At 48.3% G+C, this 27,816-nt stretch overlaps 1 protein-coding gene and 2 long non-coding RNA genes across 18 annotated transcripts; 2 read left to right on the top strand and 1 right to left on the bottom strand.

The window, feature by feature from the left end:
• Nucleotides 1-378: 378 nt before the first annotated feature.
• LOC144163377 (uncharacterized) lies at nt 379-2,031 on the top strand. The gene is made up of 3 exons (XR_013320900.1): nt 379-624; nt 724-1,787; nt 1,870-2,031. It is a non-coding gene; the product is annotated as an uncharacterized LOC144163377 (long non-coding RNA).
• Nucleotides 2,032-6,457: 4,426 nt separating this feature from the next.
• LOC144163374 (tRNA dimethylallyltransferase-like) lies at nt 6,458-23,264 on the top strand. 16 transcript variants are annotated; one of them, XM_077694346.1, is made up of 11 exons: nt 6,462-6,658; nt 6,791-6,928; nt 8,529-8,649; nt 10,026-10,128; nt 10,725-10,835; nt 13,059-13,167; nt 14,099-14,209; nt 15,040-15,118; nt 17,136-17,242; nt 19,952-20,024; nt 23,056-23,264. In XM_077694346.1, exons 5-7 carry the CDS (start codon nt 10,799-10,801, stop codon nt 14,166-14,168), a joined length of 216 nt encoding a protein of 71 aa, XP_077550472.1. In that variant the 5' UTR covers nt 6,462-6,658; nt 6,791-6,928; nt 8,529-8,649; nt 10,026-10,128; nt 10,725-10,798; the 3' UTR covers nt 14,169-14,209; nt 15,040-15,118; nt 17,136-17,242; nt 19,952-20,024; nt 23,056-23,264. The 16 variants fall into 16 exon arrangements, 12 of the variants coding, with proteins under 12 accessions (XP_077550472.1, XP_077550469.1, XP_077550464.1 ...); XM_077694343.1 differs by having other exon boundaries at nt 10,705-10,835; XM_077694338.1 differs by having other exon boundaries at nt 10,675-10,835.
• On the bottom strand, nt 10,617-11,151 carry LOC144163375 (uncharacterized). Its single transcript, XR_013320899.1, has 2 exons — nt 11,026-11,151; nt 10,617-10,833 (listed from the first exon to the last, which is right to left on the bottom strand). It is a non-coding gene; the product is annotated as an uncharacterized LOC144163375 (long non-coding RNA).
• Nucleotides 23,265-27,816: the final 4,552 nt, after the last annotated feature.

Genomic DNA, 27,816 nt, shown 5'->3' with positions numbered 1-27,816 from the left:
TCGAGAACTTTCAGCGGCAAGTTCGGAAATCCACGTGAGGTGCAACAACCGGGCATCCGACGAAAGGAGAGAGGCCGCCAGCTCTGGCGTTTCTACAGCCCTGCACCATAGTGCAAGCTGCGCCAATTTTTTTATTGAGGCGCTTGATGTGCCTTCGCTTACCATCATCATAATTTTGTGATACTCGTTGTGTACGTTGGCTTTCCTGCAGTGCGTTTTTCGCGACGAACCATGTCGTTAGTGAGGCGAAGAAAGCTTCGCTTTAAAAGAAAGATGGCGTCTTTTTTTCCCGATTTCGACGACCCCGAAAGGCGGGCCGCATGGGCCAGCGCCGTGCAACCGCCCCAGCCAAAGTCCACTTGCAAGCAACACACGCAGCGCGCAAGCTTGCATTCTTGCTCCGTGACACACAACAAAATGCCTTCTCATGCTTCGCTCACCGCCGGGTCGTGATTGCAGCGATAACCACGAGCGGAAGGCGAACGGCTTTTTGTGTTTCGTTTTGTTTTACGACAAGCAGAATTTTCTGGAAGACGGTAACGAATCGAAAGAGGGAAGGCTGCTGCGCAGTTGAGGCTCGGCCACGGAGCTCGGCACACCGCACACCAGCGGCGGCGACGCACGGTACGTTATTCCTGGACGTCGCACGGCCTTACGAGTAATTCTTGGTTTGCGCTAACAGGTGTTTCGTTTGTTTGCGATTCTTCGTTTCTTTTTCTATAGTATCTTGCTGCTGTGTGTGCATTCATCGCTCCCACCCGGCTTTCCGGAACAAGCGTGCCTTTCCGAACTCGCGCTCGGACCTGTGTGTTCTGCTACCGACAGCACTTCGCCGACTTCGCAGTGGTGAGTTCCGTGGCCAAAGGCCCGGGGAGACGTGCGGCGTGCCCATGAAACCGGCTTTCACGTCATTCTTTCGCTATGGCAGGACCTTATTGGCCAATTGGAGTTAATTTAACCGAGCGCGCATTTGCCTCGGAGCCGGACGTTTCATCGGCCGTCGCCAGACAGGGACTCCGGTTGTCACCAAAGCTTTGCGGTGTGCGTTAGGCCTAGCTTTTGGGACTGCAGCGCAGCGGCGGTATTGAAGCCCTTCGCCGCTGTCTCTAGGCTCGCGGCGGTGTTTAGTTCGGAAGCCTCGTTAAGCCTTGGTGACATTCGGTCTTCCTTTCCGAACGCCGGGGTAACCGAGGTATGCTACGCACTTCGCTCGTGCATGCGCACATCCTCGTTACTCAAGGCGTTCGGAATAGTCTCCAACTCCAGCGAGCACCACTGAAGCATGAAACGCAGCTCGGCGGTCCGCGGCACCAAATTGGAGTCGTGGCAAAGGCGAGTAGCGGCTTTTCGTGTCCTCGGTTCCGTTTCAGGTTGACCCCCTTTTTCCCCGACCCTTGTGTCGCGTCTCATTGCGCTTCCTTTCACGCAAACATGCACTATGCTTCTAGCTATAGGCAGGCACACGTCTCCATCTGTCCTGTCTAGCTCGAAGCGTGTCCTGTATTTAGGTGCATTTTATGAATAAAAGTGGCGTCGCTCGCTGTTCGTCGTCTGTCTCGATTTCCATTTCAGCGTCCTTCCGTTCCCGTCGAACATTCGTGAACCGTCGAAAGGTAAGCAGCACTGGGCATGACGGGGACGCGGTCTGATGTGTTTTCTTTCCTGTCGCAGGACAAGGCTGTGTTCGCGGTGCCCTTCCTACAACTTCGTTGCTGTTCGTAGTCGGTCTCGAGTGGCCTTCCAGTGATCGACCGTCCCACTCCTATAGGGCATTCGTCACCCAAAAGGTAAGCAACACTGGGCATAACGTGGACGCACAAAGCAACGTTATTACAGCTGCTGTTTTATGTGCTTTCTTTATTGTCGCAGCATTACGCGGTGTCCTGCCTTGCATGCCTCTCTGAAGAAGACGTCACCGTCCTGGATTTCCGGCCGTGCCCGGTGTAGGATGCCGTCATACTCTCCGACGGCGTTACTGCCTTCATTGTTAGCAATAAACCATCTGCCAAGCTCTAAAGCTGCCTTTGTCCTTTGTCACTGTAATGCGCTCGCTGGCATTGTCGGCTCGAGCGCTTCAGCGACCTGTCATTCGTACGCGGTTGGTATTGCATGCCATACTTCCCCGAGCGTAAAGATTGATTACAATAAAGACATAATTTAAAGACGTATAATTTAAAGACAATAAAGACATAAGGTAGAAATAAAGACATGATTTTATAGAATGAATAGGTAGGAGCAATAATCATATATGCACGTATTGACCTACAGAAAGAAAAGCAAGTACAATAATGTATAACGACGAGGCCCCGGGGAATGTTTGACATTGTTTCTTTTCAGGCGCAAACGGGACTTTCTATCCTGTGTCGCAAAAAGTCAAAACTTGGCATCATCGTCGGTTGACTTCGCACTCTGTTTATGTATTTGCTGCCCACGTGTATTCGAGAATGGACGCCTGGCCCCTTATCGTCGGTTTGTATTCTCGGCTCTGTTGAATTTAAATTCGGACGGGGTGTTACGCCGCAGCGTGCGAGCTTTCAAATGACCGGCCTAATTTTGTTTCCAGACTTGAGGCTAGTGATTTTGTCAAAACAATGATGCGTTTCTTTCTGGCCAGTCATTCTTGCTGTGGCCTTCGAGCAAGTTCTGCAACTGTGATCTTGACTGGACGAAGAGCTGTGGGCATACACGGGTATGTGACAACCTTGTAAGAAAAAAAAATCTCAAGAAAACTCGTTAGCGGCGTCCGCCAGCCAACTACCATGTGAAAAGGTAGGGGGGAAACGATGAGGAGGCGGCGGCTACAGCATGCAACTCAGTAGTGACGGCCTCGAAGGATTCCAAGGGGGAAAAGCGGATGGAAGCAATGGAGGGTCTAACGAATGTTGTAAAGGGGAAAAGCAAGAAAGGAATTGTGGTGAGGTGGGATGTGTGGGCCCCAGTTTTAGACACTTCGCGCAAATCGCCAGGCAAGTCCTTGGTGCGGGCACGGGATATCAAGTGGCTGGGGTTGCCCCGGCCTCGTGCTCAGTGGCGAGCAATTAAGATGTGTTGGAAGTATCAGAAAGAAAAATAGATAAATGAGGGAATCAATAATGTAGTAGTAGCGGTAAGTTTATTACAGGAAAAGGGAAAGGGGTAGTGGTGAAGCGTCCCTAGTCCAGGATGCCTCTTGACCAGGCCGACTGGATGGCCCGAGAAACCGAGGCCATCTGGCGGGCCGGGTCCGCGCTGGTCAGCTCAGGTGGTTTTGCTGTCTCCCACTGCTCCGGGGCGGGAAAGGGGAGTGGGGACAGGAGTATACGAAGTGGAATGTAGTGAGGGGGGTGTCGCAATGTTGGCATTGACGGGAATAGATAGTCGGTGCGATCTGGTGGAGGATGACGTGATTGTAGAAGGTACCGGTCTGAAGGTGACGATAGATTTATTATGGCTTGCTGGTTGGTTAGGGTGGGGTGCGGAGGTGGGTAGACCCGGCGGGTAAGGATGAAGTGAGGCAGAAGGGTGTTGTATGTATTATCGATAGGAATTTGGAGGTCGTGGGCATTGTAGGGTGGTGGGATCCCTTGGTGGAGAATATGCCCGGGAGTGCAGAGCTCTGCTGCGGCATGGCCCGCAATTCATTCCCCGGAAGGCCGCGGAGTGTACGGAAGTCCACATGATCGTGATGGTGGTCACTTCGGGTAGACGTTGGAGGAAAATGAATGGCCTGGGGTAGCTCTAGACCTGCCCGGTAGATGCGGCGTGCCTGCTGCGAGTCGGGGACTACACTGCTGTCATGTGAGGAATCTTGGCGTGGGTGGTGGCTGCGAAGGCGATTGCCAGAGCTTCTGCAGTCTGTATTTTGTTGGCTTGCGTGGTGGCGGCCGTGGAGATTCGGCCGCGTGATTGAGGTTAAATAAATACATACTACAAGGAAATGTCGGTGAACAGATATCCCTGAATTAGTTTGTCTTGTGGAAAAAGCATTATTAGAAGCCTACAATGCCACTGTATTTTATCTTCCGCGATGACTGCGAGAAAGAATCGATTTTATAAAACATCATTGTACTAAACCACTCCTGGACGAGGATCGGCATCTCGGAATCCAATTATAGTGTTTCCAGCTGTTATAAAAACCATAGTATCAAGGCACCATAGTTCTCAAAAATGGCCAAAATAGACAAGGGCCAAATGGCCCTTGTCTGTAATAACGTCTACACATAAAGGTGAGGGGACCTTGATGAAGGAACAATAAGTCTATTCATTCCATCTTGCATGCCTGTTAAAAAGGCAGCTACATCGACCTGGGCTTTGCGAGGAACTGTCTGATACGCGCGGTCTTGCAACAACTCTTGACCGTACATTTCAGTGACCACAAGGCGGTCATAATGACCGTCAACTACAACGACAACACCAACAAGTGCTGAATAAAGAATACTGTCGTTTCACTTTACTTGCGTGTGCGTGTGATCTCCTCGAACATACACTTTAATTCACCAAGATTTCCAGAGAACGACTAACGGGGTGTGTGAATCCCCACTTGATCACGCGGGGGTGTTAAATGCAACTAACGGGCGAATGCCAACACAGTTCAACACAACGTTTATAGATATCTATAAACGTTGGTTCAACATAACTCCCCCTCATAGCATCACCCGTGCATTCGCACTTCCCCATGGTCCCCTTCGGGGAAATGCGGGTGTTTTTTATAGGGGCGCTTTCTAGAGCCACTAGATCAGGAGCATAGCTTATTTAGTGGCTCTAGCCCTTTACAGCCACAGCGTTTCAATATTCTAGTATGCAACTCTATTTCCAGCCATATAAAACAGAGACTGAAACTTAGCGCCAGTAGCAAAAATCCTGGCTACCATGTGCGCCGCTTCTTTAGAAAAGTTGAAAGCCAAAGCAATCCAGCCGGTCCTTTCAAGCATAGAGTTAAAGTCTCCTAAGCTTTTCTTTCCTCCATGTCTTGAAAGTCAGTAGTATTAACTCTATGATTGGCCCTCCATGCCATTGGCGGACTCTTTTTGCCTTCTCTCTCGGTGCACCTTCTCCGCCTCCTCCGTCCTGTATCGCCTCTCTTGTCGTCTGCATCTGCCAGCGCCGAGCCGGCGGAAATCAGCTGATAGGCAGGTAGAAGGCCGTTTTGCAGCGCGTGACCGTGAACCTAAACGCGTGGTTACACTGTTACACGTCTTCAGTGTGGCCGCAGCAGGTTTGCGAAGCGGCTCGCTCTAACAATGCCGCAATGCTCGGTGCCAGGCTGCAAGTCGCGATCGGTACCCAAGGAATTGGGCGTCACTTTCCACCGGTTAGTGCATCATTCCGCTGAAAAGTATTGCTGTACATTGGTGTGCATTCATCCTTTGTTTGCAATCGCCGCCGTTTATAGGTTCCCAAGCGATGGAGAACGCCGCAAACAGTGGGCGAACGCCGTGCGGCTACCGGACTGGAAAGTGCCCAAGTTTGCGTTGCAGTTTCACTGGCAATCCCAGAGACGACTAGTCAATTAAACGGCCGTTCTATATATATATATGTAAGCAGTACTGCATGCAGATTTCACGCTAAAAAATTGTGGAATGTTTTTACCGTTGTTCGCGTGCATAGAATTTTTTGCGAAGGAGGAGGAGGAGGAGGAGGCAAAACGTTTTATTGAGTAAAAAAATGAGAGGGTGGGTGGCGTCAATAAACTTTTTTTCGCCAAGTTTCAACTTGTCTCAGTGTCAATAAATTCAAGGTGATATCAGTTGAAAACGTTCATACCCTAACCTCGCAGTATGAAGCGTTGAAAAGCGAAATCCAGAGCGAGACCACAAAAAGATCCAGATTCCAGATCCAGCACTCTTCCAGTCAACAGACGGACACCTACTAAGGTAATAGGACGATGGAATTATATCAACTGGGAATCTCCCTTGTAACAATTGCAAAGGCACTGCCCCGCATTGCCGGCCTAGCAAACCACATGCAGCGGCGATAACCGAAAAAATGAGTTGCGAATCGTTCGGTTGCAAGTCGCCTACGTACTGCACCCTGTGTATCACTTCCCGAAAATCTACCTGACGGGTGTCCGCGCGTACGACGGGACGGCGCGTTCACGATATCTGCACTTCAATAGGCGCGTCGTGATCGCGACCGGAGCAAAAGCTTGACGCGGTACAAGGTGCACTTGCAAGTAGAAATTAAATGACATATTCACATCGGCGCAGCTGTCGCAACTCGCAGCATCCTTTTCGAGTTCCGCAAGACCACAGCGCAGCAAAGCGAAGCAGCAATCTTCGCAATCGGACGACAAGGCAGGCGCTGCCTTTCCTCCATAGAGATAGCTTTCCTCCATGACTGGCGAACGGCGGGCGGGCTGTTGCTAGGACGCCGTTGCTAAGCGACTTCAAATGGCCGCCGAAAACACGTGACTTCCTCCACACTTTTGCCAATGCGCGGGGATAGCTGGGGGCCTCTCCTAAGCTTTTTTTTCCTCCATGTTTCAAGACATGTTTCAAGAAGGCGCCGGTAAGGCAGGTAAGGTTAGCGCCGGCGCCGCCTACAGCGTTGCTAGTTGCGATGCAATCGAAACCTTCCTTTCGTCGTAGTTTTGGGCCCAACTGGAACTGAAAAATCTAAACTGGCAATAGAAATAGCTTCAAGGTTTAATGGCGAAATAATCAGTGCAGGTTTGATGTAGGTAAGAAGGCGTAACTGTTTCTACTTTCTCAGTTTAGTTCCGTTCTACCCTCTGCTGGCCTGTTGCTTTTCGTTCGTGAAACAACTGGTAAGCTTGTTTCACTTGTTCTGCTTGTTAAATACTTCTGACTAGGTGTACAGGTCACTCGACATCATCACGAACAATGTTACACAAGCGGAAAGACAAGCGACCCCCTCACCACCTCCTCGGTTTCTTGAATCCTCTTGTGAACTACACCGGGCCGACCTCCAAAACAAGGCTCTTGGAATCGTAAGGAACTCTTTTCTCTTTTTGTGAAGCGCGAAGTCTATGCGTTTCAGTAGCGACCGTGTCGTCTGCTCCTGGAGCTCATTTTGTACGATACGATGCAGTGAGCAGCGGTAGCAACAGGAATTAACGTACGCGCCTTTCGCAACTTTGTACAGTGAGCAAACAGATAGGATGTGATTGTTAAGGAGCCGTAATAAATGGTCAGTCTGACAATACCTTCCGCAGTGTTGCCCTGCAGGCAGTCATGAATACTCATTTTTATACTGACGCAGAAAAATTTTGTTAAAAAGTGGAAATAGGGCGTGGGGGTGAGGGAGGGGTATGGGCTGCCTAAAACAGCAGAATAAAGTGCCTACCCAACTCACGTGTCCTTCATTCGTTAAAGTTACGGCAAGCAGTATTACCAGAAACGCTTTGGCTGGAACACTGCTTACAGGCCTCCACACTGGTCTTGAAACAAGTTAAAGGTCCTCTAGGTGGTGCATATGCAAACAACTTAACACCTTCCACAAAGGTGCAAGACATGACTCTTAAAAACCTGCTGTGATCGGCTATTGGATTGTCAAGGTTATCCCAAAGCAAGTGTCTGACTGACGTGTGCATAACTCGAGCGCTAAATGATAACAATTTTCTGAAACGCAGTGCAACCAATATTTGGCTCGTTACAGAGCATTTGTTGCGCCTTAGCTAACTGCACAGCCCGCTCTGTGTCTAATTTTCAGGAGTTCGGCATTAAAAGCAGCTTTGGTTGTTTGTTGTTTCCGTCCTCGACTGCCAGGACATTGTCATAGTTTATGCGGGCATCCTCGTGTGCTGCCAGAACTCGCTACTCAAAGTTGGACTTGTGAACAACATTGTGATGCAAAGCCCATGTAAAGAAGTTGCTTCAATGGGCTCCTTCAATGGGTTTCTTCAATGATGGTTCCTTCAATGATGGCTTATTAAGGGAGTTGGTGAACTGTTTGGGTGATAGGTGTGTTCCCGGGACTTGAGGCAATCTAGGAAGGCTGTGCCGATTAGGGAATGAGTGCCCCACCCTCCTGCCACAAGAAGTCAATTTATCCTTGCTTGGTTTCTATTGTTACAGTAACTGATGCCATCAGTTAGCCTTCTGCATTAATTAAGTTTGTTATTTGGTGCACTTTTTGTTTTGTTGCTAGTGTTGCCCACCAGTGATAAGCGGATCAAAATAAAAAGGATGCACCTTTAGGGACACCCTTTCAGCCACTACCTCTTTAACAAGTGTGCAGTTTACAATACTAGGTGTCCTTAGTGGCTAAGGCGCACAACTTAAGGCTGTTAAAAGTACTCAGTTTTTCGCTCACTGTGATGGTGGTGGTGGTGGTGGTGATGTTTATTAACGGGTGGATCTAGCCTTGCGTGATATGCCGGCAGTTGCTCCCCCGATCAACACCTTCTTGCCGCTATGTGCGGGAAATCACCACGAGTCACTGCGGCGTGTGTCACTTAAAAACCAGGGGATCAGGTGCAAAATGTCTCTCCTACAGGAAAAATGACATCATCCAAAAAGTCATGCGGACTGGCCCTCCTTCGAAGTTCCTTAAACAAAGCTAACCTCTCCGTTGCATGCTCTCGGCAGTCCATAAGAAAATATCGGATACCACCTGTTGCGCAACACGTTGCGCATAGAGGTGAGGAGACAAGGTTCAGCTTATGAAGCCACGCCCGTGTCCACGCTGAGTTGGTCCGGATGCGGAACAGTACGGATGCCTCTGTCCTCTTCATTCCTTTGGTAACACAAGGTTGGTGTTGTGGTTGCCAAAGAGAGCTGAAGTGTTCTTTAATGATGGTCTTTACAATTCGCCGTTCATCTAGAGCCACTTTCACAAAACGAGTACAAGATGTCGCTTCAAAGGCCAACTTGTCCGCGGCTTCGTTTCCAAGCACTCCGACATGGGAAGGAACCCACTGGAAGCAAACGCTAATCCCGCTTTCATTTAGCTCCTGAAGGAGACGTAGGGAGCGTTGACAAGTTTCATCTGCAGGAAATCCAAGCTGCAAAAGTTGTACGGCTGACTTGGAGTCCGTGAGGAGATAGATTAGATAGATTGTAGGGTTTAATGCGCCAACGCAATGCAGGCGATGAGGCGCGCCATAGTGGAGGGCTCCGGATAAATTTTGACCACCTGGGGATCTTTAACGTGCTCCGAAATCTCGTACACACGGCCGTTTTTGCTTTTCGTCTCCACCAGAAAAGTGGCCGCCGCGGCCGGGAATTGAACCCGCGACCTCGTGATCAGCAGCACAACACCTTAGCCACTGAGCTAATCCGTAAGAATTACCGCGGGCCGCACCTGGAGCAATTTGATCTTTTTCAAGGCTGCCTCAATTTCTATACACTCCGCCATTGTAGATGATGTCAAATGGTGAATGCATGCCGTCTAGGAAACGTTTATGCCGGGAATCACAAAGGCCGTTGCGCTGGTGTTTAATTCTCGGTTGACAGATGCATCCGTAAACACGTGAACCCAATCTCCGTACAACCGTTCCGAGTGCTCAAGCGCTAACATTCTTGCTTCAGCCACTGGTGTAAATCTCTTCGAGCAAATGCCTGGGATGGCGAGGTGACACTCCAAACTCTCGAAAGACCACGGTGGGTCCAAGTGATGTTGATTCTCCCGCCATTGCGGGTAGAGAACGCTCAAAGTGTTGAGTGCCGCGTGTATGCGAGATTCCACCCTTAAGTGGAACTTACTGTGAGTTTTACTCAGACAACAAATTTGGCGGCTATAGTTTGTCAGATTTTTAATGGCCAATATTATGCACCTTCTGCCAAATTCTCAAAAAAATGTAAAGGTTGCAAGGTCTTACTGACATTTACAGTCAAAACATCAGAATGAGCAGACGATGTTCTTAAATGGTTGCTACGTGAAGCTATGAGTGGGAATGATACATCAGCCCAAAGCAAGGAAGAAAGAATGACCTCTTTTTTGTCTTGGCCTGTCTTTCTAGAAAACAAAAATATGCTGGCCTGCAAAGGCACGGTTTAAAATTGCTGAATCTCTTTTCTTGGTCCTTGAGATGACAGAAAGTTCATGAATAAATCGTCCCTCTGCTTTCTTTCCTCATTTTGCAGATTGACAACCTGTTTAGAAGTCAGAAGTTGCCAGTTGTTGTGGGTGGCACCAACTACTACATTCATTAAGTCCCTTCTCTGGAAAATCCGTGTTTTTTATGAGGTAAGTGTAAAAAACATTATTCAAGCTAAGCACCGAAGATTTGTGGCTGGCAGATCATGTGCAGCTTTTCGCTCATCTAAATTCTCCTCTTTACATACCTAGATGTGTACGTGCTTTCGTCTTCAAAAGTCCAAACTCGGAGCATGTTGCTACTGAAATTTCTATTGCTAGGGTCTTATAACTGGGCATCAAAAACATGTTTTGGGGAGAACATTAGAGCTGTAAAGTGCTAGTACATTCCTGCAAATATTAGATGCCAAGCCACCGCATGATGCTACAAATGCCTTTGTTTGCAATGCCTTTTACGTCTCGACTTGTACGCTGACAGTACATGTGTACACATGCAAGATTGCTTGTTGAAGTGTAAGAGAGAGGTGACGCGGGCCAACAAGCTTTCCGTTAGAACTTGTTGAAACTTTAATGTAAATGACAGTACTGCGTCTCCTGCAAAAATCTTTTCCTATTTTTTTTTTTCTTTTTTGTCATGCGTCCAGCGTCGCTGGGAAGCATGTCGAAAGCAGAAGTGTGCCCATTTATGTCCTACAGATATCTAGCGCCTGTCTGTCTGGGGGGGAGTGTGCAAAAACTTATTGCAGTTTTGGACGAGCGGCTGGACTCCCGTGTGAATGACATATCCGCACTGGCATCATTGAGGAGATGGAGGAGTTTCATGAGAAGTACAGCAAGCACCGGCTCGACCACAGCCTGTAAGCTGCCCAGCTTTTATTTTTTATCCTTGTAGGCAGAGTGATAAAAGTCATGAACGCTGTCCGATCATTTTATCACATTACTGTGTTAGATGTGTGGACCATGTCCAGAGTGTGGTCTAATTACGTGATCTGTTTCATTCATAAGGCGAATTCAAAAGTGTCATTTTTCTTGCGCCCTCTTCCTAACCGACTTGCAACATTGGCTGCGACTCGACAATTGTGCCGCCGCAAGGCGGATTGCAACAAATTGGGAGCTTTTTTAACTTGTAGACTGTGTAGAGAAACAGGAAGTCGATGCTGACTATGACAGGTGAAAATTGGAATTCTGAGAATCGCATGTTGCAAATGTAGAATGTAACTGCAGTAGTTCTGTGAGGCAGCCATGAAGGGGGCTAGTGCTTTCTGCGTCTGCAAGTTTTGCGAATAAACTCTTCTACTGAGAAAATAAATGGATGATTGGCTTAGTCGAACTGTGCAGTGCAACCACAGGTACAAGTTCTACAAATTCATTTCAGGCTCCCTTCAGAAGCAGCTTAACTCAAATGTGAACACCTGGCTCTTAATGCTACAGATGTACTTGATTGATTGATTGATTTATTGATTGATTGATTGATTGATTTATTGAAGGGTTTAACGCGCCGACGCAACGCAGGCAATGTGGCGCGCTGTATTGGAGGGCTCCGGATTAATTTTGACCACCTGGGGATCTTTAACGTGCGCCGAAATCTCGTACACACGGGCGTTCTTGCCTTTCGCCTCCATCGGAAAAGCGGCCACCGGGGCCGGGAATTGAGCCCGAGACCTCGTGCTCAGCAGCGCAACGCCTTAGCCACTCAGCCACCGTGGCGGGTGCTAAAGATGTACTAGTGGTTAGCACAGCAGTAAGGCATTGGACTTATTTCATCAGGTTGTCATGGTTTTATTCAGTCGAGTTTTGGTGATCAAAAACTGCAGGACGAACGCTAGTTGGTCCTGTCCTAGCGTTGGTCCTGTCCTGGACGAACTCTAGCATTCATTCTGTGGTTTTCTTCCTCTTGTGTTCTGCCCTTGTGCTAGTACAATGTACTGAGTATCTTCAAACCAACTGCATAGCTCAACTTTCCGTGCTTAAGTGGAAAAGGTATTGTACGAGTTGATTAACTTTGGAAACCAGGTAAGAGTAGTAGATAAAGTGTGACTTTGACGTGCGCTGGAAGTTTGGTTGACAAACTCAGTGTGAAAGGAATAATAGCACAAAAACATTGAGCCAGCCACAGTTCAAGCTCAACATTTACACTTCTCGATCTCAGACTGAGCGAGAAGCTTCAACAGGCGAGGCATTTTGGCGGGAATCGGGCTCCTGCGGAGAGACGGGCGACAGGTCTGTGTCAACAAACCGAATCCACTTCACCCGCTTCCTTCTCTCACTCTTTTAAATGCAGAGCATTTCAGTAACTCACGATGTCACCTGCGTTGACGTCCGTAGTCGTAGTCCGCACCCCTCCCCCTACATTATATAAAAAAAAATACTATCCGGCGCCTGGTTTCGATCCCTCGACCCTGCGGGCAGAACGGAACGTACATGGTGCTCTACCCACTGCGCCACAAAGCCGACACAGAATGGGAGGCCACGAACGCGCCTTATATCCTTGACTCATTCAAACTACGTCAAGAAGCTGCTGATACAACGCATTCACTTTCACCAACTCCCCAAACACTAAACGTTAACGCAATACACCCACCCCCTATGCGACGCATTTACTCGAGTCCCCCTCGCGGGGAGATGAGCCCAATTTTTTTCACAGCCCGAAACCACTTGCTTTGAATTCTGTTACTGCTGACTTTTTTCATCCCTTGTGCAACCAACTGTGATGATCCAGAGAGGAGTGAGCTAGTTGCACATTTTCTAGGGGGCTGTGTGGCCACACGGCATTCTCATGGGCAGCTTCATCGCCCTCTTGTAGTGTACATTAGAGAAGGTTTTTCAGTCAGTTGAGCTTACCTTGTTTACCTTATCCTTGGAGGAAGAAACCTTATCCTTGGAGGAAGAAACAGTAGCAAAACAAGGGGTAATATACTTCAGCTAGATAGTAAGCTCTTCACTGTTCAAGTAGTATCAGGCAACAAGGGCAAGGCAGCAAGGGGCCAGATGTAAGAAAAAAAAATCCCAGGCCATCTCCGCTAACGTGAAACCTGGATAGCGGTGAAGCATGCAGTGTGTGCAAAAACCGATTATTGCAGGTTCGGACGAGCGGCTGGAATCCCATGTGGATGACATGATCAGCGCTGGCTTTATTGAAGAAATGGAGGAGTTTCATGATAGTTACAAGCACCGGCTCAACCAGACTTTGTAAGCTCCCCGGCTTTCATTTTTTTCCTTGCAGGGAGAGTGAAAAAAGTCGTAAACGCTGTCCGATCACTTTATCACATTGCCTTGGCGTTTTTGCCAACGGAGATGAAACCAGTGGGGGGTGCAGGTATACAGCTTCGCTGTAAAAGTCTCACGTCTTTGAAGCACGAAGCGCTCCAGCGCGAGGTGCAAACGGGTGTCCCGGTGTTTCTTTAGCACCCGGTACGTTCTAGTGTGAGGCGTAAACGAGTTTCCCGGTGCTTTAGTACGGTGACTACATGAGATGACAATTACAACGACGACGGGAGACGCCACAGCCCTAGCCACTAAGGGGCTTTGCCCGTAAAAAATCACTCTTGGAAAGTGCAGGAGAAAACAGTGGAGACAATTCTAGCGAACGTGGTTGACATGTGTTGTACAAGATTTGGCAAGAGCTCATGCTTGGGGAGAGCAAAGATAGGCCATTGATAGCTCCACAGAGATGCACTTGTCAATCCTCATATACTACAGCAGAACCTTGTTGATACATTTTTCGACTGACTGCCGAAGAAAAATGTATTATTGAAACTTATGTTAACTAAAAACGACCTAAGTGCCAACACGGAACAATGGCTGGAAATGTGTTAACGAAGGTCTATTGCGGCAAAACCTTGTGTCCAAACGTTAACATTAAAAAACTGCATTCATTGCATTCTTTGCGCGAAATAATGCAATGGATGGCAGTGATGGCAGTGAAAAACAAAAGCTCTTGCAGGTGCCAAACGAGCAAGCTATTTTTTTCGTAATAACAAGTGCAGCAAAATTCTCTACAACGTGCTTTACTGGACATTTTCATTTGTACCTGTTTCATCTCTTGTGCCACAATTTTCTTTTCAACGCTTGTTGTTGCTTTGGGGGGTTATAATTTGTTACTCTCTCTTTGGGCTCACAGGGACGCTGACTACATGAAGGGCATCTTCCAGTCCATTGGTTTCAAGGAATCCCACCGACATGGACGGTGAAGAAAAGGCATCCGCCAAGGGACAAAAAGCATTTGCTGAAGGTACATAGCTGCACTGAAAATGCTCCCTTTGGGAATCTCTATCCCCAACTCCTTGCTTGTGGCACATGCGGCAATGGAATCACTACTGGTGCAGTAGAAAGAGTAGGGCTGAAGGCTTGAGGTAACAAATTGTGTAGAACTAAATTAACCGAGTTTAAGACATTTTGGTTAAGTACGCAACAAATATTATTTATTAGGATCCTTTACTTGTGACATTAGCTTGTGTAAAACTAGCAAGACATGAAGCTGTAACTATGCATACAGAGCGCCAGAAGTCAAGTGCAAATGCAACGTCTGCTGGTGGCACATGAGAGTAGCTCGTACATTTTGAATTGGCCACTGCAGTCATTGCAGCACATTACCAGTGGACCTTGCATTGTTTTCGTTATGTGCCAAGTTTCGGTTTCACGCGGAAGAAAAAACACATTTTTTTGCATGTAAGAGCTTTAAAGAATAAAAAAATTTTCAATTTTTCTCTTGCTAATAGCTCTCAAACATGACTAAGTTTTGAATTAATAAAGTTTTGTTAACCACCAAGCTAATGAGCGTGTCACTCACAGTTACTGATGTCTGCCACAGCTTCCCTCTGAATATGCTTTTTTTCTTTTGCTCCAAAACTATTTAAGAGCTTTTGAAAGTGTTTGCGCGAATACTCTGTATTTTTGCAATCTGGCAGTGGGAAGTTGGATGACACATAATGAGCTCATCCTGGGGCCTTGTTTGGCACTCATCTATTTGCATCAAACAAATTTAGTTTCCAACATATTGCAGGTTTGCCGAGGTCTACGAAAAATGCCTGCATGCACTAGTGAGCTTTTTTATTTCTCCAGGGTTGTGGCTCGTGGAAGCAAGTGGCTAAGAGATATTCCAGAAAGCAGAAAAAGTGGATCACACAGCGTTTCTTGAGAAGTGAGTTGGCTAAGCCTCTTTTTTTCTCTTTGTGACACACTTCAGGCACCGTAAGCAATAGGCGCGAACTGCTGTGGTTGTTATGAGGTTATTGATCGCACAGCCTGATTTTACGACTGGATTCAGTGCATTTATGCATCTCATAACCAGTAATGGGGTGTTGCTTACAGCACCGAGGAAAATGACAGTTAAGAAATGGAGGGCTCTCAGTACTTTAAGGAAAGGTTTCCTCTTCAGGATTTCTCACGCATAGTGGCGGGCTCCTGTTTAACGGGAATTACATGCGCAAAATCTTAACATGCAGATGTTTTGGCTTTTCACCGTGCGTAAAAATCACTAGTTGTGCACACAACGCTGTTGCCAGCGTGAGCTTGCAGCACAGCGGGAACCAAGCTGGTAAAGTGAAGGTGAGGCCTGCAAGTCTTTAATAGAGCGCCATATCTTCCTCTCTCTGCGCTGGGCACATGTGTGTGAGCTATAGTTGACCCACTGCGGTGACTGAGTGGCAAAGGCATTGTGCTGTGCAGTCGAAGGTCTCAGGTCCGATCCAGCCATGATGGCTGCTTATCAGGTGGAGGTGAAAAGTCAAAACGCCCACGTGTCAAGACTTGGACGCATGCTGACAATCCCCAGGGTGTCAAAGTTAATCCGGAGCCCTCTGGTATAATATGCCTCATAGCCCATACATAGCTCCAGCACATTGAAGCCCCAAAATCAAAATCAAAGAGTGGCAGTTGTCATATCAATGGCCCCAGTCAGTGTAGACTCGGGGTAGTTGTAATCGTCATGCCAACAACAGTTGCGACCGAGGGTGTGTGGGACGTTCTTTATTTCACTTCAGTGGCCTTGCGCCGTGTATGATAGTGGAGAAGCCAACTTGAGTCACAGGCATGGGCACTGATAGAATTTTGTCTTCAGGGGGGCAAACTGGTTGCGTCGCAGGCCAAGGGGGCAGGTGCCAGTGGGGCATGGGGGAGGGGGGGGGGGGGGGGGGGCTTTTTTGCACCCCCCCACTGACACCCATGTTCACAGGGGTATACTTTGTTTGCACTCAGCAAATGCCACAGTGCTCGAATTCAGTGTGCACTGAGATACGCTGATGGGCAATACAAAATTGATCTGATTGATTTATTGTGCTGTTTAACGCGCCGACGCAACGTGGGTGATGAGACGCGCCGTAGTGGAGGGCTTCAGATTAATTTTAACCATCTGGGGATCTTTAATGTGCACTGAAATCTCGAACACACAGATGATTTCACTTTTGCCTCCATCAGAAAAGCGGTTGCCGCGGCCCAACGCCTTAGCCGCTAAGCCACCGCGGTCTCTCTCCTCTCTCTCTCTCTCTCTCTCTCTCTCTCTCTCTCTCCTCTCTCTCTCTCTCTCTCTCTCTCTCTCTCTCTCTCTCTCTCTCTCTCTCTCTCTCTCTCTCTCTCTCTCTCTCTCTCTCTCTCTCTCTCTCTCTCTCTCTCTCTCTCTCTCTCTCTCTCTCTCTCTCCTTCCCTCCTTGGTAAGAGTTGATGCACAAAAGACAAGCGCAGAGAGGAAGTATGACCATGTCCATTATCCTTGCCGTGTGTCCTCGCCTTTCGTGCACAAAGCCCTGCTGAGATGAAAGCTCAGATTTGATTAGTTGACTTGTTCAGCCAACAGAGGGGCAAGCACAAAATCGTCATCAAACATTTGCAGTAGTACTGGCATGCCAGCTTTTTTCCTCCCTCTGTGTAATAAATTTTTCTCTCTCTTATTTATCTCTATCTACTCTGTGTGCAAACGTCTTCTTTGTGCCATGCGTGCTGTACATGCTGCATTTTTCAGCTGATGGCTTTAAAATAGGGCAACTAGAAGGGGCGTTGGGCCAAACTTGAAAGAAAAATGCTGAAATGTTTTTGCCGTCACATGTCTGGCGTGTAAAATTGGAGGGTTTCCGAGTTGGCTTGACCCATTTTTAGTCATTTCAGCTGCTGACTTGGCCGTTGTGCTCAATCGGTGTTGACTGCTGTGCTGCTAACTGTCACAGGGCAAGGAGCCAAGCCATTATCCCCTCCCTCTGCTGGACGGCAACAACAACAGCCAACACCTGTGACACTGCAACGTCTCGCTCATCGGCAGCGTCACGAGGGGAAAGTGAGTAGCACAATCTTGATGTTGGCCACTTGGTTCTGCATAGCCGAAACGGGCTTAAAGGGGCCATGCAGGCAAAACACAAGTTTGGTTCATTCGAAAGATTAACTCATTAGAATCAGACTGACAGCTCTTTTAACGCACACCTCGATCAAATAAGCTATATAATTAGGGAAAAAGGGAATGGCAATGCGACCGACGAGTTTATTTTCCGCAGCAGAGCCTATGATGTCATATGTGCCCAGCTCTGCGATTGGCTGAGGCCCACAAAAGCAAACGCAAATTAGGCATGGCTATATATTTGCGAGCCTTTAGCTAAAATCCCATTTTAAAAAAGATGCCTATTTTGTTCCCCCTCCCCCCTCAAAGCGTCCAAGTATGCCCGCCATCCGCACGCCTCGCGCCTCGCGCCCGCGAGATAAAGGCCGACGTATCGAGCAAATTGAGAAGGGAAAAGGCGAGTGGGAAACTTCCAAGACCAAGCGAAACGAACGATAGTACGAGACGGCGATGGAAAAAAAGCGGCAAAGAAAGGAGCGGTGTGGCGACACCGCTTTGAAAGACACTGATGAGAAGAGAGCAGTGAGAGGGGGAGAGAGAGCATCATAAAGGAAGAAACTTGGATCGAGCATGTGAGGCAAGCGGGTGTTCCGTTGTACGTGGTTTCGCGTTTGGCGGCGGCACCATAGGAGCTTCAAATTCAGTCCACCAGCCACCTGAACGTTGACTTCACGCGGTGGCGCTTTGGCGTGTGGCTGCCGCGTGTGGCCATCGAAGGTAAACTCCCGCTCGCGAGTACCCGCCTGCTTGCTTGCGCCTGTTCATCAAGTCGTCTGGCCCGCCTGCCGACCTTAGAACATCAAGCAGCGTCAAACAGTAATTAAGAATCAAGAAAGGTCGAGACGAGGTGGCGAAGCGGTGTAAAAGATGGGGAAAACGCCACTTTAACCCCTCCAGAGTCCGGACCATGTGCACACGAGCGTCATATCAACGGGATTTCTAATGCATTGTTTCTATGGGGAGTTTGCCAGGACCACGGTGATACATCGTAAGAAGCAGGTCGTCGTAAGTCCAGGGGACGTATCAGCGGGGTTCCACTGTATTTTGTCTGCATGGCCCATTTAAAGGCACCAAAAAATGGAGGTCTGAGAGGATACGAACAAGACAGGCAAGGAAAGTGAAGACCGATTGCTTGTTTTGTGAAATTACGCGGCGTGTGCCTTGCCTGCCAGCATTTTATGCACAACTTTGTGAAACAGCTCCACGCTGGCCCCTTTAATAGGGGGCACTGGTCTTGAAACAACTTATTTTAATTTTCAAGTTTGTGAAACGTTCATCTTGCTGCTTTTTCCCCACTGATTTCGAATACGCCATTATTTTTTCATTTGGTCAGTTAGTTCCCAAGACAACTAGAGGTAATTAGCCATTTTTGGTCCAACAACAGACACAACAGTGTTGGTCATAAAACTGTAATCTTGATATTTTCCAATACTAGGAACCCTGGCAAACGCAATAATTGAAACAGTTTTTTGATGCATCGCTTGGAACTTATTTTACAGCTCATTGAACTTCGGTGTTTGAAATGGGGACTCAGAATGGTTCCTTGCCACTCGTTCCAGCAAAGTTTAATGAGCTGTAAAACAAGGTCCAAGCGATGCATCAAAAAACTGCTTCAATTATTGCATTCGCCAGGGTTCCTAGTATTGGAAAATATCAAGATTACAGTTTTATGACCAACACTGTTTTTTCTGTTTGACCAAAAATGACTAATTACCTCTGGTTGTCTTGGGAACTAATTGACCAATTGAAAAAAATAGTGGCATATTCGAAATCAGTGGGGGAAAAGCAGCAGGACGGACAAGTTTCACAAACTTGAAAATTAAAAGAAGTTGTTTTAAGACCAGTGTCCCCCCTTAAGGGGCTTTTGCAGCATGCTAGATTTTGAGGGATGCAGATAAATAGTTTGAAAAAAAAATACTGAAAGCAAATTTGTCCTTTTTTTAGTTCTTCAAATATGAGTCTTTGCTAGCCCATAAACTGTAATGCACAAATTACAACTGGCTTAAGTGACGCCAATAATAAATTACAGCAGCATTCATGTCACCAGTTTCGGTTTCGGCTGCCGCGAGCTTTGGAGCAGGTGCGGAAAGCTCTATATCTCATACGCAACATTCCGTTGCCCAAGAAAGACACCAGCCTTGATCTGGGATTAAAAAAGACCTCGCTTCCACAGCTCAGTTAATGAAACTGCATGGAGCATTGCAAGTAAAGGGGACGAAAGACCTGGCAAACACCTTACGGAAAGTTTTTATTTTTGAGTGTGCACCAGCTTTTCAGCTGTGTTCTCAACTCATATGCATGTCGCCGTGAAAGAAAGCACAGAACACTCCCAAATTCACTGGCTGGAGCATTCTATATGTCACACATCCCTCTGTTCATTTTTCAACCTCAAAACTGCAGCGATAACGGCAGTTTAAAATTTCATCAAGGTCCATACCTTCAGGGCATCTTCTGTAGTGAACTACGTCAACTTTTAGAAATCATTAGTGTCAGTACTCTTTCTAAAAAGTGAAAGTTGACTCTCCGAAGGTCGCAATTTCTTGTTTAGGAACTGATTTGAGCAAAACAAATCATCCATTTTTTAGTTATCAGATTTTCACAGCAGTTCACAGTGGCTGTGCGCCATGCTCAGAGATTTTGTCTTCTTTTCAGCACACGCAAAGTCGAAAAGGCATCGAGCTTTGGCAAAGCAGAAGATAAAAGAAGCTGATGAAACCATCAACAGGTAATCTATTGGTGACAAAATTCCTTGCTCCTATTTTTTCTTCCACATCAGCATTTATAGCAAAGATCATACTGTCATCATAAAGTGTTGTCATCACATAGATCACGCAGTCATTGGAACTTGCGCCGCTATGTTGGATGAGTGGTAAGACTGGAACGTGACTTCTCTGTCACACGTCTCAGACGAACACTTAGCTCTGGTCCTACTAAAAACGTGCAGAAACTGTGATGTGACTTTCCAATCACTCTCGTAGCAACACCAACTCTCGTAGCAACTGTCGTGGCATCATCATACAATCAGAGGAATGGAAAGACCAGATTGGCAGCAAGATTGATTATGAAAACATTCCCTTGTCACATCCATCCTGATGTCACATTTTGTCACGTTTGGCTCATCCAGAACGTCTCAATGCAGAACATTAATGTGAGCTCATTGCATGTTGCAATGTTCTGCTTATCAATACGGGCAGGTATTTTGGGGGATTTAAATTGGTTAGGGCTTGAATAGTGCGAAAGCATGCAAGAAACGAGGGACAGACAGAAAGAACCCCAATAAGCGCTTGTTTGTGTTCTTTCTGTCTGTCCATCATGCCTTGTGCACCTTTTAAACTATCCAGTATACCAACTAGCCCAGCTTTCACTGTTGTGTAGGGCTTGAAATTGGCAAGTTCAATCTTCTAGCAAGACATTTGTGGCCTCTTGTGGACACGTTTGCTGCAGTGTAGCAAAAAATTTCCACAAATTATTTTACATGTTCAGTTTGAAGCCACTTCTTGGGCTCCAAACCAAGCAACCTGCATTAGGTGAAGTCGCACCCAGCCAAACTGAAACATGATAGGCAAGGACATCACCGTTTAGCTTGCTATCAGGAGGAGAAACTATTCGTGCTAGTAAGAGTGGCAGAATGGATGGTTTGCCAGCATTGATTTGTTGCATAAGGAACTCGTTTGCAACAGTAAAGTGACTCATTGTGCAGATGTTTACAGCATTTTTTCAGCTGTGGGCACTTCAATTTTTGTGACACTGAACTCCGCCACACTTATCTTTCAGGGTTCTCGCTGACGAACTAGCTGGTGCGGATGAAGCATTTAGATAAAGCTAAAATAAAAGCAAATTACAATGGAGCTGAAAAACTGGAAAAATTGTTCCTATCCCTGCACTGCTTTGCACTACATTCAGCTAAAATGTGAAAGTTTTAAATGCAGCCTTTATTGCAGGCAGGTAGCATGAGAGAAAGCCAGCGTGCATTTCAAAAGTCATCCATATGAGAATTGTCGAAGTGTAGCAGTGAGGTTCAGTTAATGCAGGAGGAACGAACCTTAGGGGGTTGGCGATAGACAAGCAAGTTGGCTAAGGCAGTGTTCTTTGAGGGGCTGGGGGATCGTGTTAACGGTGCCAGTTGAGAGTAAGCGTATTGGCTGGAAGGCGAAGTGTTGCTCTGTATACCCTGCGCTGTAAAGCTTGATTGATTGTATCGCTTAGCGCGCCGACTCAACGCAGGCGACGAGGCGCGTTTTTTAGGTGCGGAGCACCTTAGGACCTCTGAATGTCCGTCCGCTTCCGTGCGCGTAACATTTAAAATCGCAAAAAGATCACACAGGCACCGGCAGGATTCGAGCCTGTGTTGGTACACCAGACAGAGGTAGTGTCAGTCGTCTTATCCATTGAGCTACGACCGTGAGTTAGTACCCGAGACCAAAACGGCTTACTCCCTCGCCTGTAAGGGTGCGGAGTACCTTAGGACCTCCCAATGTCCGTTCGCGTCAATCCGTGCGCACACCACCATTTAGTGAAAATCTGTGCGGAAACTATCTAAAAGAGTACAAGAGCACTCCAAAACACTCGAAAACAGGCACTAACATAATCTAGCAACGAGATTGGATTCGATTGGAAAACATTGATTGAGCATAAAAGTGGGTGGCTTTCTCAGTCTAGATAGCCGCGAGCTAGCGCAGCTGCTTGGGCGCGAGTGATGAGGCGTTCTTGGTCCTCGCACCGTGAGCTGGCCAGCTCGCGCTCCTACTGCTCAGGGGATGGGGAAGGGAGGGGGTTTGGCGCGTAGGGGCGTTCCCACACGAGGTGGAGGTAGTGTTTGGGACGGTGCAAGAAGGGCAGTTGTTAGGGGTAAGTGGAGGGAGAGATGTAGTGGAGTATCGTGGTGCTGTAGAATGTGTTGGTCTGCAGTCGACGCCAAATGCGAGCCGCCTGTGTGCTGAGGGATGGGTGAGGAGGAGGGTATTGAAGCCGCAGTTGGTGATAATGATACAAGATTTCAGTGTATCGGGGAGAGACCGGGGGATAGATGGAGGGTTCGGAAAGGTCCTCTTCCGTCGACGGAGAGCGGGTAGCGGCGTGTGCCGCCTCGTTTCCCTCGAGGGAAGAATGGCCTGGTGTCCATACGAGAAAACGCGCAAAAGCACCGGTGTAGTCAGGTTGTGATCAAGTTGTAATACACAGTGACTGCATCGAACTACGCTAAATGGCGGTACGCGGAAACACGAGATGGCGCCGCGATGCACCGCGTATGTAAGCGGGTTCTGAAAATCCCATACCCTCTTCCCGCCATGGACGGAAACGAACGTAAGACGCGTCACGCTGCTGCTAACGTCTACGAAGACAACGAGCTTCCCCGAATACGAAACCACGGCAAGCGGAGGCAAAGTGACTAAAATCGAATGACGGTGGGGGCGCAAATCGGATTTCACTCGGGGTGCAACTTGGATGTCACGGTCCCCGTACTCCGCACCCTCGCCATTATCCACGGAGTTGAGATGCTGCCATTTTTTTTAACGTGCGCCAAAATCTCGTGCCCACGGGTGTTTTTGCTTTTCGCCTCCATCAGAAAAGCGGCCGCCGCCGCCGGGAATCGAAGCTGCGACCTCGTAGAATTTCATAAGGATGCTTGTCGGCCTGCTCCCTTCCCTACTATGGAGCTGTAATAGACCGGGTCGCCAGCCCGCAGCTGCTTCCGTTCCTGACTGCTGCATATGTGTAACTTTGGCTTTTTCTTCTTGTTCTTCTTTGTTTTTCAGATGTTGCATTCACTTAGCTTCAGCACGCTGGCCTTGTTCGACAAGTCAGGACACCTCTTTGAAGCTCCAAACCCGAAGCGCGTCCAAGCCTGCCCGTGTTCTGTACAAGCTTGCAATCCTTCACGCCGCCAAGACATGACGTCGTAGCATCTCGCCATATCACTCATACTCCTTGCTTCAATTGCGAAAATAAAAGAGTTTTCTAAATATTTTCTGCCTCTATCAAGGCTCCTGAGCTCGCTGGCCACGCCAGCTTGAGCACAGTGGCGTGCATGTACAGAATTGAAAAGAAAAAATTAAAAATATGAATATAAAAGGGAATTTAGATGGGAAACTACGCTTTAGAACAAACCCTCACTCACTAAGATCTCTGAATACGAATAAATAAGATCACATGAAAACTCACGTCGAAGAGAAAACTTACACACGTGATGTGACCGTTTCCCTCAAAAGGTCTAACATTACGCTGCACGCAAGGGAGCAAATTCTGACTTTCCTAGGCAAACCTCTCCAATAAACATATTTCTCTCTCTCTCTTTCTCTCTCGGGTGCAAGGACTGACATCCTTCTGCGGGGCTTATACTTCCACAGTTCCAGTGAAAAGTTTAACTAAAGAACGCTTGAAAAGACCCCCTTTATCAGCAAAAGATTTGCCCGATAACATGAAAGTTCTCACCCTTCGAGCCGAAGTATTGTGCACTATGGTCAAAACACGGCAAGTTTGCTGAAAGGTCCGCGGATTTCTAAATTACTGTCTTCGTTAATTAATTACGCGAAACTCGGTAATGCGTGGCTAATTACAGATTCGCAGGCTTGTGGATGTGAAGGGGCGTATATTTTGAGCGTCCCGAAAATCTTTGGCCTAAACGGGCGTTGTCTAACCATTCTGAAGGCACCAAAAGGCGCAAGAAAGGCGCTAAGAGGCACGATTTGCGTCGTCGTTATCAGGAAAATCTTTTGCTGATAAGGGCGGTCTTTTCAGCGAAACTTTTTTCCCTCAAAGGGTGTAGATATAGCCCTGCAAAAGAGAGTCAGCACGTACACCCTCAAGGGAGTCAAAGTTTACACCTTTTCGCGCAGCCTAATGTTACACCATGGTTACACCTTCGAGTGAAGAGTTGTGCTAAAGAATGCTTGAAAATACCCCCCTTATCAGCAAAAGATTTTCCTGATAACGGCGACGCAAATCGTGCCTCTTGGCGCCTTCCTTGCCCTTTTCGGCGCCGCCGGAATGGTTAGAAAGCGCCCGTTGAGGCAAAGACTGCATGCGGGCTGAGTTAAAAAAGTTTTTCCGCTATTTTTTTGGGGGGGGGGCTACCATGGTTGCCAGACCAGGAATGCCCTCCCCGCTAAAAGAGCGGCTGCAGGTGGTCGCCAGTTTATGTTCATTTTTTTCGCAGATCTGTCAGTCCGCTCTGGGTACAAACCCCTGCGCGCTCGCGCCGCGTGCTCTGGCTCGGGCCCGGGTGCGGATCTGTCAGTCCGCAGCGCGAGCCCGCGGTGCGAGCGCGCAGGGGTTTCTACCCAGAGCGGACTGACAGATCTGCGAAAAAAATGAACATAAACTGGCGACCACCTGCAGCCGCTCTTTTAGCGGGGAGGGCATTCCTGGTCTGGCAACCATGGTAGCCCCACAAAAAAATGGCGGGATTTTTTTTTTTTTTTGCGGAGCTGCCATGGTTGCCAGACCAAAAATGCCCTCCCCGCTAAAAGAGCGGCTGCAGGTGGTCGCCAGTTTATGTTCATTTTTTTTCGCAGATCTGTCAGTCCGCTCTGGGTGCAAACCCCTGCGCGCTCGCGCCGCGTGCTCTGGCTCGGGCTCGGGTGCGAATCTGTCAGTCCGCAGCGCGAGCCCGCGGCGCGAGCGCGCAGGGGTTTGTACCAAGAGCGGACTGACAGATCTGCGAAAAAAATGAACATAAACTGGCGACCACCTGCAGCCGCTCTTTTAGCGGGGAGGGCATTCCTGGTCTGGCAACCATGGTAGCCCCACAAAAAAATGACGGGAAATTTTTTTTTTGCGGAGCTACCATGGTTGCCAGACCAGGAATGCCCTCCCCGCTAAAAGAGACGCCGGCGGTGGATGGTTTGGGGTCGCTTATAAAGTGCGAATGCACTTTATAAGCGACCCCAAACCATCCACCGCCGGCGTCGGCGGCGGCGGCGTCGGCGGCGTCCGCAGCGCTCTTTCAGAAGAAACAGCATCCGGCGCCAGGTTTCGATCCGAGGACTTTGCGGGCCGCAGCCCGACGCTCTACCGAATAAGCCACGGACGCGACGCTGATATTGTCAGTAACGCGCCTTATATCTTTAACGCATTCAAACTACGTCGTCAGCGGCGTGCGTTGGCGACTCAGCGGCGTTATAGCGGCTTGATAACCATGGTGTACACGTGATACTACAAACCCGATGGAAGAGATGGAAGAGAAGGCGGCGAGGCGGTGGGCTGCGGGGGCCGAGCGCAAGCGCCGCAAGCGGGCCGACAACCGTGCATTCGCACTTTCACATTCTCCCCCTCGGGGAAATGCGGGGGAATTTTTCTTGCAGCTCCTACTTCACGCTGAGCACCTCAAAGCGACGGCCCCAACCCCAGAACACATACATTTCAATGGCGCTACCCCGTCGTTTCAAAGCGACGGCCCGTCGTTTTGGAGAATTGGGCCCCTGGCAAACACTACGCACCCGTAGGCCGCTCCGTGCTTGTGAATGTTTACAGCGGCGCGTTCGAGCAAAGCCGGCCGTGGTTCCAGCGGTAAGCGTCAAATTCGGCTCGCAGCTCGTGAAGGTGCTTCCTGAGCATGGGATCTACGTCTCGTGTCGCTTTGAACAGCGACAGTACTTCCACAATACGAGGGTGGGAGCGCAACGCTGGCGAAAAATCTCGTACGGCGCCTTCGGCAATGCCACTCCCATGGAGGAAGCTCCGCGGTATAAATGACGCGCGCGCGTCTCCGCTCCTCTCATTCTGCTCCCGCAACGCCGCGATCGAACTGAAAACTAATGGGAACTTGAGACGACCCCATGGCTGCTTCGCATACTACTCAGGGTTACCCTACGGGAAGATGCTGAATTTTTTTTTCATGCGTAAATATTCTTAAGTGAGTTTTCGTAGAAATCCGGCCGGCGGTGCGTTCGTGCGTGCGTCCGTCCATCCCTCCCTGTATCGGTTGCGCTCCATATGTATGTTACGGTTGGCTGGTTGGTCGTGGTGTTATTTAACGGGTGCCCCTAGCCTTGCGTGAGGTACCGGCAATCGCTCCCTCCACTCCCTCACCTCCACTATCTAACATAATAGCTCTATTGCGTGTGCGCTCTCCCTATCTAACCTAATAACATGACGTATCGAATATTCGCCAATTCCCGCTTGAGAGTTTCCACGATATTTTTTCTTTGAATGGACGTTATACTATGAGAGAGGCATCTTTAGCGGAAGTTTTCTGTTTTCAGTCGGATTCACAGAAAGAGGTGCCCGGCTTCTCTAGGCTAGAGACATAGAGATAATATATTGACTAGAGGGAAAGCGCGCCGCTGAGCCAATGCATTGGAACCGTACGACGCATAGTGGCAGACATGATACAACGATTTGAAGGTTGCCAGCTGAGTTTTTGCTTACTAAAAACGGCGAAAGCGATGGGTTGTAATCTGGCAACGTGCTACTGTAGCGTTTCCGTGTCCGGCTAGCGAAAACATGGCGGACCGCTGGCCAGGCGTATTTTGTGTAGGCGGCGTCGACAGCATTGCGTAGTTTATCTCCTGTGGGTAGGTAACCGACGTGTTTTCGGTTTAGCGTACGTGTGACTTATATGTACTGAGACTATTTGAGCAAGATGTGGCAACGCTCACACAACACTGCGCGCAAGCTCGAATGCGACTGCATGCGCGAGGACGCCAAGGAGTCAGCTGATCCGTACTGGGCGCACAGAAAAATGAATGTCCGTATGATCTCCGTGCATTTTCGCGCTGTGCCGCTTTATTTGCCATTCTGTGACATTTTGCGAGTCGCTCAAGGCTTTTCAAACGAAGTGAAGTGAACTGTGGCTTTAGCTCAATGTAAAACCTTTATTGACACACACAAAAAAACATCGCATGGGCCAACGCTGATATTGCCGGTGAGTCGCGGCGCTTTGAAGCACAGGAACGAAAGAGCGCGGTCGATCGCAGGCCAACGGAGTGGAAGAATGCATGTCAAGGGAGTATGCGAAATACAGTCCGCGGCGTGTCCCGTTTTCCTTTCTGTCTGTATTCGTCAAGTTCTAGCTGCTTTCCACCACTTCAAAGGGAAAGCTTGCGGGACTGAATGCGCAGTATTGAATGGGCAGTAATTTACCGCACATAGCGCGCGAGGAGAGAACACTGACTTATTGATTTATTGTGACTGATTAAAAAAGAAACCGCATTTCGTTACCTATTTTTTAGTTCTACCGTCACGAACGATTGCGCGAAAGTTCGAAGCACGAAGAGCTGTAAGAAGTTCCATGAATAAAACAACTGGAACCGAATGATTATAAAAGCTCTTTTTATTTCTCTTCCAACGGGAACGATCGCTGGCTGCCACTCCGTAGCCTGTAGTGAACTTGCGGTAGTCAAGGTCAGATCGAAATCGCTGTTCCGGCGTCAGAATTGAAGGGCAATAGATAGGGTGCTTAACGTGGTGAAAGAATGACAGCCTTTCAAGCGCCCGGGGAGGCACTTGCTCAGCGCGGGCATCCGAGTTGTATAACTTGTATACGTTTTGCACGCACGCAGATCTGAGCCGGAGTC

The sequence above is a fragment of the Haemaphysalis longicornis genome, unplaced genomic scaffold (assembly GCF_048455015.1).
Source record: "Haemaphysalis longicornis isolate Haplotype H1 unplaced genomic scaffold, Haemaphysalis longicornis Haplotype H1 scaffold_12, whole genome shotgun sequence".
Taxonomy (NCBI): domain Eukaryota; kingdom Metazoa; phylum Arthropoda; class Arachnida; order Ixodida; family Ixodidae; genus Haemaphysalis; species Haemaphysalis longicornis.
This window is presented reverse-complemented; position numbering and strand designations above follow the sequence as displayed.